This window comes from Salmo trutta, unplaced genomic scaffold, assembly GCF_901001165.1.
Source record: "Salmo trutta unplaced genomic scaffold, fSalTru1.1, whole genome shotgun sequence".
NCBI classification, from domain to species: Eukaryota; Metazoa; Chordata; class Actinopteri; order Salmoniformes; family Salmonidae; genus Salmo; species Salmo trutta.
Window position 1 is genome coordinate 63,917 of NW_021823401.1, and position 11,084 is coordinate 75,000.

General features: G+C 45.5%; 1 protein-coding gene across 5 annotated transcripts in view; it reads left to right on the plus strand.

Annotated features, from left to right (window-relative positions):
• LOC115190616 (doublecortin domain-containing protein 2) overlaps positions 1-11,084 on the plus strand; it is a 46,908-nt gene that overhangs the window by 20,473 nt on the left and 15,351 nt on the right. For 4 of the 5 annotated variants that reach the window (XM_029748788.1, XM_029748790.1, XM_029748792.1 and 1 more), the window contains exons 3-7: positions 736-824; positions 1,376-1,510; positions 1,793-1,942; positions 2,144-2,201; positions 2,803-2,980. In XM_029748788.1, the coding sequence (XP_029604648.1) occupies positions 736-824; positions 1,376-1,510; positions 1,793-1,942; positions 2,144-2,201; positions 2,803-2,980 (610 nt within the window). The remainder of the gene's footprint in view (positions 1-735; positions 825-1,375; positions 1,511-1,792; positions 1,943-2,143; positions 2,202-2,802; positions 2,981-11,084) is intronic. The other variant, XM_029748789.1, reaches the window with a different exon arrangement.

Sequence of the window (11,084 nt, forward strand, 5' to 3'; positions counted from 1 at the left end):
CTGACAACCCACTGACAACCTACTGACAACCCACTGACAACCCACTGACAACCTACTGACAACCCACTGACAACCCACTGACAACCCACTGACAACCCACTGACAACCCACTGACAACCACTGACAACCCACTGACAACCCACTGACAACCTACTGACAACCCACTGACAACCCACTGACAACCCACTGACAACCTACTGACAACCCACTGACAACCTACTGACAACCCACTGACAACCCACTGACAACCCACTGACAACCCACTGACAACCACTGACAACCCACCGACAACCCACTGACAACCCACTGACAACCCACTGACAACCCACTGGGCTCTAAGGCTTTGCTCCTCAGAGAGGGTTGTCAGGACACACAATAGACTGTCCTCTCTCTCACCAGGGAAGAGGTTTATATTGGTTCAAAAATGGGTTCTCTTTTTTTGTTGTTGATGAATGCTCAGAATGAGATGTTTTAGTGTTCACCATATTATGTATATTGCCCAGTACATTTTACGTTAGTCAAATAACCAATCAATCTGGGGCGGCAGGTAGCCTAGTGGTTAGAGTGTTGGTCCAGTAACAGAAAGGTTGCTGGATTGAATCCCCGAGCTGACAAGGTAAAAATCTGTCGTTCTGCCCCTGAACAAGGCAGTGTTCCCCGGTAGGCTGTCACTGTGAATAAGAATTTGTTCTTAACTGACCTGCCTGGTTAAATAAAGCTCTCCTCTACTTTTAGCCTTATCCACAGGCTAAACCGGTGCCCCAGAGTCGAATCATTGTATCAGCAAGATTCCTGAAACCCATCAAAGAGCCCTGTGCCATTTTGTAAGTTCAACTTGTTGTGTGCATTTGTCCCTGTGTGAATGTGTCTGTGTATTGTGTTAATATACAGGTAGAACCTACTACATCATCACAGTTGTTTGTCATTGATATTGATCTGAACTGGTGCATGATAATAATTGTGTTATAATTAACCAATAAGGCCCAAGGGGGTGTGGTATATGGCCATTATACCACGGCTAAGGGCTGCTCTTAAGCACGACGCAACGCAGAGTGTCTGGATACAGCCCTTAACCATGGTATATTGGCCATATATCACAAAGCCTTACTGCTATTATAAACTGGTTACTAACGTAATTAGAGCAGTGGAAAAATACATGTTTTTGTCATACCCGTGATATACGGTCTGATATACCACGGCTGTCAGCCAATCAGCATTCAGGGCTCTATAATTACATTGGACATTTGGAGTAATTTAGCAGACGCTCTTATCCAGAGCATTGGTCTGAAGATAGCTAGGTGAGCCAGCCAGGTACGACAGTCGTAGTGAGTATGTTATGTGTTCTGATTGTGAAGAGTTCTGATTCTCTTGGCAGTGTGGTAGCGAATGGTGATGTGTTGAACCCAGCGTTAAGGCTGCTGATACCCCAGCGGATACTGGGCCAATACGACAGGGTTCTGGAGATGATCACTGGCAAAATGGGTTTGAGAATCCTGGGGTGCGTACGAAGGTACCAAACGTCATTGGTTACACTTTAATAGATGTTTTAAGTTTCATCAACTTTTGGGGTCCAGTTTCCCAGACACAGATTAAAACCTAGTCCAGGACTGAAAAGCATACTCAATGGGGATTCTCCAATCAAATACATTTTTTTGTTCAGGATTAGGCTTAATCTGTGTCTGGGAAACTCGCCCTGTGAGTTTCATTGTCAACGTCAGATTAGATCTGGTTTATAACGTCTTCTTCTTCTTTTTCCTAAATGACTGTGATGTGTGCGTTGTTCTTTTTACAGCCTTTACACCTTTGATGGAAATCATGTGAATGATGGAAAGGACTTGGAGAGTGGACAGTTTTACGTGGCTGTTGGGAGAGACAAGTTTAAAAGACTTCCTTACAGTGACCTTCTGTTCACCAAACCAAGGGGCATACGAAGGACTACAGGGTAAATATCTCAGAAGGCTTCTGACTCATGGATTGTTCCTTTATTCATTCATTTGTTCCCTCCTTTTTCTTTACTCTCTCCCTCGCCGTCACAAAAGTTTCTTACACTTGATGTGTGAAACACAATGCATTTTAGACTGTTGGTTTTCTGTTTCCTGTCAATCGTCTGATCTTTCTTACACGTTCTGTTTTGTTTTTCCAGATCCAAAGCTTCCTCATTACCGCCCATATACACATCTGGAAAGCAAAACAGAAAGAGTGTAAGTATTGTCTTGAAAAGCCAACTTGAAAAGCCAACTTGAAAAGCCAACTTCTTTGAGAATGAGCTCTTATTCTTTCTATCTGTGAGCACGTCTTCTTTATAAAACAGTTGACTTATCTAATGTGGACTCTGCTTTATCAATCCATATGTCACGCTCTGTACTAGGAGAGCTGTGTTTTCTCTGTTTAGTTAGGTCAGGGTGTGATAGGTGGGTGGGCATTCTATGTTTTCGTTTTCTATGTTTTGGCCAGGGATGGTTTCCAATCAGAGGCAGCTGTCTATCGTTGTCTCTGATTGGAAGCCATACTTAGGCAGCCTGTTTTTCATGAGTTGGTGTGGGTAGTTGTTTTCTGTTTAGTCAAGTGTACCTGACGGAACTGTTGGCTGTCGTTTTGTTGTTTTTGGTTAAGTGTTTCATTAAAGTAAAGTATGAGCACTCTACACACTGCGCCTTGGTCCCCTTTATACGACCCGCGTTACACCACAAGAATAAAGATCAAGACCAACAGAATATTCCTCTTCAATATAAAGCACTTGGTGACATGTTCTTAGGACTATATGAATACAATGTGATTGACTGGTTCTATATCTCACTCTAGTTGACGGTGCACCACAGTAAGTCTATGTGGCGGTGCAGAGAGCCAGCAGACTCCAAGATATCTACGCATGACGAAGACCGCACGTTGTCCATCGTCAGGCAGATCTCCCAGCAGAGACTCATGACCCTCAGGAAGAGGAGGAGTGGTCTCAGCATCTCCCTGGGAACACAGGACAACGGTAGGAATGGCCCCTGACTGACTGAGATACTAGATCTACAACTGACTGAGATACTAGATCTACAACTCACTGAGATACTAGATCTACAACTGACTGAGATACTAGAGGTACAACTGACTGAGATACTAGATCTACAACTGACTGAGATACTAGATCTACAACTGACTGAGATACTAGATCTACAACTGACTGAGATACTAGATCTACAACTGACTGAGATACTAGATCTACAACTGACTGAGATACTAGAGATACAACTGACTGAGATACTAGATCTACAACTGACTGAGATACTAGATCTACAACTGACTGAGATACTAGATCTACAACTGACTGAGATACTAGATCTACAACTGACTGAGATACTAGATCTACAACTGACTGAGATACTAGATCTACAACTGACTGAGATACTAGATCTACAACTGACTGAGATACTAGATCTACAACTGACTGAGATACTAGATCTACAACTGACTGAGATACTAGATCTACAACTGACTGAGATACTAGAGATACAACTGACTGAGATACTAGATCTACAACTGACTGAGATACTAGATCTACAACTGACTGAGATACTAGATCTACAACTGACTGAGATACTAGATCTACAACTGACTGAGATACTAGATCTACAACTGACTGAGATACTAGAGATACAACTGACTGAGATACTAGATCTACAACTGACTGAGATACTAGATACTAGATCTACAACTGACTGAGATACTAGATCTACAACTGACTGAGATACTAGAGATACAACTGACTGAGATACTAGATCTACAACTGACTGAGATACTAGATCTACAACTCACTGAGATACTAGATCTACAACTGACTGAGATACTAGAGGTACAACTGACTGAGATACTAGAGGTACAACTGACTGAGATACTAGATCTACAACTGACTGAGATACTAGATCTACAACTGACTGAGATACTAGATCTACAACTGACTGAGATACTAGAGGTACAACTGACTGAGATACTAGATCTACAACTGACTGAGATACTAGAGGTACAACTGACTGAGATACTAGATCTACAACTGACTGAGATACTAGAGGTACAACTGACTGAGATACTAGATCTACAACTGACTGAGATACTAGAGGTACAACTGACTGAGATACTAGATCTACAACTGACTGAGATACTAGATCTACAACTGACTGAGATACTAGATCTACAACTGACTGAGATACTAGATCTACAACTGACTGAGATACCATTTGCGACATTCTCTTCCTCCTGAGGCACGGTATAATCTTGAAGAAAGGGGAATTTACAAAGTCCTCCTCACCTGACTCTATAATCCTCCAAATTAACAGGATAGAACACACAGGAAGTAACAAAGTAGTGTAGTGGTTCATTACAGAGCCAATGGTTTGGTCTCCTGGGGATGGAGGGTCTTCCTCTTCAGGCACAGCCTTTTGATCCTCCAACGAGGGGAAAGCATTGGGACGTATAAACAAAGGATCTACTGTAGTAGTTCATGTATTCATGAATGTCATAAAGACAGCAAACTAGCTGGGTCCCTACGGGGTCAGAGCAGGGCTCTATGGTGGTGTGGTCAGAGCAGGGCTCTATGGGGTCAGAGCAGGGCTCTATGGTGGTGTGGTCAGAGCAGGGCTCTACGGGGTCAGAGCAGGGCTCTATGGGGGTGTGGTCAGAGCAGGGCTCTATGGTGGTGTGGTCAGAGCAGGGCTCTACGGGGTCAGAGCAGGGCTCTACGGGGTCAGAGCAGGGCTCTATGGTGGTGTGGTCAGAGCAGGGCTCTACGGGGTCAGAGCAGGGCTCTATGGTGGTGTGGTCAGAGCAGGGCTCTACGGGGTCAGAGCAGGGCTCTATGGTGGTGTGGTCAGAGCAGGGCTCTACGGGGTCAGAGCAGGGCTCTACGGGGTCAGAGCAGGGCTCTATGGTGGTGTGGTCAGAGCAGGGCTCTACGGGGTCAGAGCAGGGCTCTATGGGGGTGTGGTCAGAGCAGGGCTCTATGGTGGTGTGGTCAGAGCAGGGCTCTATGGGGTCAGAGCAGGGCTCTATGGTGGTGTGGTCAGAGCAGGGCTCTACGGGGTCAGAGCAGGGCTCTATTGGGTCAGAGCAGGGCTCTATGGGGTCAGAGCAGGGCTCTATGGTGGTGTGGTCAGAGCAGGGGTCTATGGGGTCAGAGCAGGGCTTTATGGGGGCGTGGTCAGAGCAGGGCTCTATGGGGGCGTGGTCAGAGCAGGGCTCTATGGGGCGTGGTCAGAGCAGGGCTCTATGGGGGCGTGGTCAGAGCAGGGCTTTATGGGGGCGTGGTCAGAGCAGGGCTCTATGGGGGCGTGGTCAGAGCAGGGCACTATGGGGGCGTGGTCAGAGCAGGGCTTTATGGGGGCGTGGTCAGAGCAGGGCTCTATGGGGGCGTGGTCAGAGCAGGGCTCTATGGGGCGTGGTCAGAGCAGGGCTCTATGGGGACGTGGTCAGAGCAGGGCTCTATGGGGTCAGAGCAGGGCTCTATGGGGTCAGAGCAGGGCTCTATGGGGGCGTGGTCAGAGCAGGGCTCTATGGGGTCAGAGCAGGGCTCTATGGGGGAGTGGTCAGAGCAGGGCTCTATAGGGGCGTGGTCAGAGCAGGGCTCTATGGGGGCGTGGTCAGAGCAGGGTTCTATGGGGGCGTGGTCAGAGAAGGGCTCTATGGGGTGTGGTCAGAGCAGGGCTCTATGGGGGCGTGGTCAGAGCAGGGCTCTATGGGGCGTGGTCAGAGCAGGGCTCTATGGGGTCAGAGCAGGGCTCTATGGGGTCGTGGTCAGAGCAGGGCTCTATGGGGGCGTGGTCAGAGAAGGGCTCTATGGGGTGTGGTCAGAGCAGGGCTCTATGGGGTCAGAGCAGGGCTCTATGGGGTCGTGGTCAGAGCAGGGCTCTATGGGGGCGTGGTCAGAGCAGGGCTCTATGTGGTCAGAGCAGGGCTCTATGGGGTCAGAGCAGGGCTCTATGGGGGAGTGGTCAGAGCAGGGCTCTATAGGGGCGTGGTCAGAGCAGGGCTCTATGGGGGCGTGGTCAGAGCAGGGTTCTATGGGGGCGTGGTCAGAGCAGGGCTCTATGGGGTTAACAAAGTACTGAGTAAAGGGTCTGAATATTTATGTAAATGTAATATGTCTGTATTTAATTTTCTTCAATTTGCCCCCAAAAATTCTAAAAACCTGTTTTTGCTTTGACATGATGGGGTATTGTGTGTAGATTGATGAGGATTCTTTTTTTATTTAATCCATTTTAGAATAAGGCTGTAATGTAACAAAATGTGCAAAAAGTCAAGGGGTCTGAATACTTTCCCAATGCACTGTAGTGCCCAATAAGACTCCGCTGGAACGTAGTGTACTATACAGGGAACGGTGTGTCATTAGGGACAGAGCCCTAGGGTAACTCATGTGTTAATGTAGTAGTCATACACACACACACACACACACACACACACACACACACACACACACACACACACACACACACACAGACAGACAGACAGACAGACAGACAGACAGACAGACAGACAGACAGACAGACAGACAGACAGACAGACAGACAGACAGACAGACAGACAGACAGACAGACAGACAGACAGACAGACAGACAGACAGACAGACAGACACCCTGATGTCCACCCCAGTTGGCATTGATACAAACACACAGTAGATAGATAAGCAGCTTGTAGCTGCCACTGTGATAAATGACTGGGATTTAGATAAAACTACTGGTATTAACAGCATGAAGACAGTAACATTTATTCATCTTGATAGGCCATTCAAACCAGCTGGGGTAGCTTATTCCTTATCGGATGACTTATTCCATATTGGATGGCTTATTCCATATCGGATAGCTTATTCCCTATCGGATGGCTTATTCCTTATCGGATGACTTATTCCATATCGGATGGCTTATTCCATATCGGATACCTTATTCCCTATCGGATGGCTTATTCCCTATCGGATGGCTTATTCCCTATCGGATAGCTTATTCCCTATCGGAAGCCTTATTCCATATCGGATGGCTTATTCCATATCGGATGGCTTATTCCCTATCGGATAGCTTATTCCCTATCGGAAGCCTTATTCCATATCGGATGGCTTATTCCATATCGGATGGCTTATTCCCTATCGGATAGCTTATTCCCTATCGGAAGCCTTATTCCATATCGGATGGCTTATTCCCTATCGGATGGCTTATTCCTTATCGGATGACTTATTCCATATTGGATGGCTTATTCCATATCGGATAGCTTATTCCCTATCGGATGGCTTATTCCTTATCGGATGACTTATTCCATATCGGATGGCTTATTCCATATCGGATACCTTATTCCCTATCGGATGGCTTATTCCCTATCGGATGGCTTATTCCCTATCGGATAGCTTATTCCCTATCGGAAGCCTTATTCCATATCGGATGGCTTATTCCATATCGGATGGCTTATTCCCTATCGGATGGCTTATTCCCTATCGGATGGCTTATTCCCTATCGGATGGCTTATTCCCTATCGGATGGCTTATTCCCTATCGGATGGCTTATTCCCTATCGGATGGCTTATTCCCTATCGGATGGCTTATTCCCTATCGGATGGCTTATTCCATATCGGATGGCGTATTCCATATTGGATAGCTTATTCCCTATCGGATGGCTTATTCCCTATCGGATAGCTTATTCCATATCGGATGGCTTATTCCCTATCGGATGGCTTATTCCATATCGGATGGCTTATTCCATATCGGATGGCTTATTCCATATCGGATGGCTTATTCCATATCGGATGGCTTATTCCCTATCAGATGACTTATTCCCTATCGGATGGCTTATTCCATATCGGATGGCTTATTCCCTGGCTTATTCCCTATCGGATGGCTTATTCCATATCGGATGGCTTATTCCATATCGGATGGCTTATTCCATATCGGATGGCTTATTCCCTGGCTTATTCCCTATCAGATGGCTTATTCCATATCGGATGGCTTATTCCATATCGGATGGCTTATTCCATATCGGATGGCTTATTCCCTATCAGATGACTTATTCCCTATCGGATGGCTTATTCCATATCGGATGGCTTATTCCATATCGGATGGCTTATTCCATATCGGATGGCTTATTCCCTGGCTTATTCCCTATCGGATGGCTTATTCCCTATCGGATGGCTTATTCCCTATCGGATGGCTTATTCCCTATCGGATGGCTTATTCCCTATCGGATAGCTTATTCCATATCGGATGGCTTATTCCCTATCGGATGGCTTATTCCCTATCGGATGGCTTTTTCCATATCGGATGGCTTATTCCATATCGGATGGCTTTTTCCCTATCGGATGGCTTATTCCATATCGGATGGCTTATTCCATATCAGATGGCTTATTCCCTATCGGATGGCTTATTCCATATCGGATAGCTTATTCCATATCGGATGGCTTATTCCATATCGGATGGCTTATTCCATATCGGATGGCTTATTCCATATCGGATGCCATTTAAACCAACTGGGGTAGTTAGAGATGATTCCCTATCGGATTCCTACTCATTTATCAGTATGCCTAGTGTGTGTCTCTCTTTTTCTCTGTCTGTCTGTCTGTCTGTCTGTCTGTCTGTCTGTCTGTCTGTCTGTCTGTCTGTCTGTCTGTCTGTCTGTCTGTCTGTCTGTCTGTCTGTCTCTCTCTCTCTCTGTCTGTCTGTCTCTCTCTGTCTCTCTCTCTCTGTCTGTCTCTCTCTCTCTCTGTCTGTCTCTCTCTGTCTCCTCTCTCTCTCTCTGTCTCTCTCTCTCTCTGTCTGTCTCTCTCTCTCTCTCTGTCTGTCTCTATCTGTCTCCTCCCTCTCTCTCTCTCTCTCTCTGTCTAAGTGTTTGTGTCTAGGTGGGTCTGTATCTGACTGTAACTAAGTGTTTGTGTCTAGGTGGGTCTGTATCTGACTGTAACTAAGTGTCTGTGGGTGGGTTTGTATCTGACTGTAACTAAGTGTTGGTGTCTAGGTGGGTCTGTATCTGACTGTAACTAAGTGTCTGTGTCTAGGTGGGTCTGTATCTGACTGTAACTAAGTGTTGGTGTCTAGATGGGTCTGTATCTGACTGTAACTAAGTGTCTGTGGGTGGGTCTGTATCTGACTGTAACTAAGTGTCTGTGTCTAGGTGGGTCTGTATCTGACTGTAACTAAGTGTTGGTGTCTAGATGGGTCTGTATCTGACTGTAACTAAGTGTCTGTGGGTGGGTCTGTATCTGACTGTAACTAAGTGTTGGTGTCTAGGTGGGTCTGTATCTGACTGTAACTAAGTGTTGGTGTCTAGGTGGGTCTGTATCTGACTGTAACTAAGTGTCTGTGGGTGGGTCTGTATCTGACTGTAACTAAGTGTTTGTGTCTAGGTGGGTCTGTATCTGACTGTAACTAAGTGTTGGTGTCTAGGTGGGTCTGTATCTGACTGTAACTAAGTGTCTGTGTCTAGGTGGGTCTGTATCTGACTGTAACTAAGTGTCTGTGGGTGGGTCTGTATCTGACTGTAACTAAGTGTCTGTGGGTGGGTTTGTATCTGACTGTAACTAAGTGTTTGTGTCTAGGTGGGTCTGTATCTGACTGTAACTAAGTGTCTGTGTCTAGGTGGGTCTGTATCTGACTGTAACTAAGTGTTTGTGTCTAGGTGGGTCTGTATCTGACTGTAACTAAGTGTTGGTGTCTAGGTGGGTCTGTATCTGACTGTAACTAAGTGTCTGTGGGTGGGTTTGTATCTGACTGTAACTAAGTGTTTGTGTCTAGGTGGGTCTGTATCTGACTGTAACTAAGTGTTTGTGTCTAGGTGGGTAGCAGGGACTTATTGACTGACCTTCATTTAAACATGATGACGCTGTAATGCTTGGTATGGAGTCTTATATAATGCGTTCTCTCATCTGAACACCAGGGGGCAGTGGTGGTCTAAGAAACAACAGTGTTGCTACAGTAACAGCAACGTTTCCAACAATAACCTAGCGCATGGAACTCACACATTACATCACTCTCTGGGCCCTGGTCCAATGGAGTGAACTATATAGGAAACAGGGTTCCATTTGAAGCACAGTCCTTGTCTCTAATCACTGTGGATGTTGTTCAGTCCTTGTCTCTAATCACTGTGGATGTTGTTCAGTCCTTGTCTCTAATAACTGTGGATGTTGTTCAGTCCTTGTCTCTAATAACTATGGATGTTGTTCAGTCCTTGTCTCTAATAACTGTGGATGTTGTTCAGTCCTTGTCTCTGATAACGGTGGATGTTGATCAGTCCTTGTCTCTAATACCTGTGGATGTTGTTCAGTCCTTGTCTCTAATAACTGTGGATGTTGTTCAGTCCTTGTCTCTGATAACTGTGGATGTTGTTCAGTCCTTGTCTCTAATAACTGTGGATGTTGCTCAGTCCTTGTCTCTAATAACTGTGGATGTTCAGTCCTTGTCTCTAATAACGGTGGATGTTGTTCAGTCCTTGTCTCTAATAACTGTGGATGTTGTTCAGTCCTTGTCTCTAATAACTGTGGATGTTGTTCAGTCCTTGTCTCTAATAACTGTGGATGTTGTTCAGTCCTTGTCTCTAATAACTGTGGATGTTGCTCAGTCCTTGTCTCTAATAACTGTGGATGTTGTTCAGTCCTTGTCTCTAATAACTGTGGATGTTCAGTCCTTGTCTCTAATAACTGTGGATGTTGTTCAGTCCTTGTCTCTAATACCTGTGGATGTTGTTCAGTCCTTGTCTCTAATAACTGTGGATGTTGTTCAGTCCTTGTCTCTAATATCTGTGGATGTTCAGTCCTTGTCTCTAATAACTGTGGATGTTGTTCAGTCCTTGTCTCTAATAACTGTGAATGTTGCTCAGTCCTTGTCTCTAATAACTGTGAATGTTCAGTCCTTGTCTCTAATAACTGTGGATGTTGTTCAGTCCTTGTCTCTAATAACTGTGGATGTTGCTCAGTCCTTGTCTCTAATAACTGTGAATGTTCAGTCCTTGTCTCTAATACCTGTGGATGTTGTTCAGTCCTTGTCTCTAATAACTATGGATGTTGTTCAGTCCTCGTCTCTAATAACTATGGATGTTGTTCAGTCCTTGTCTCTAATAACTGTGGATGTTGTTCAGTCC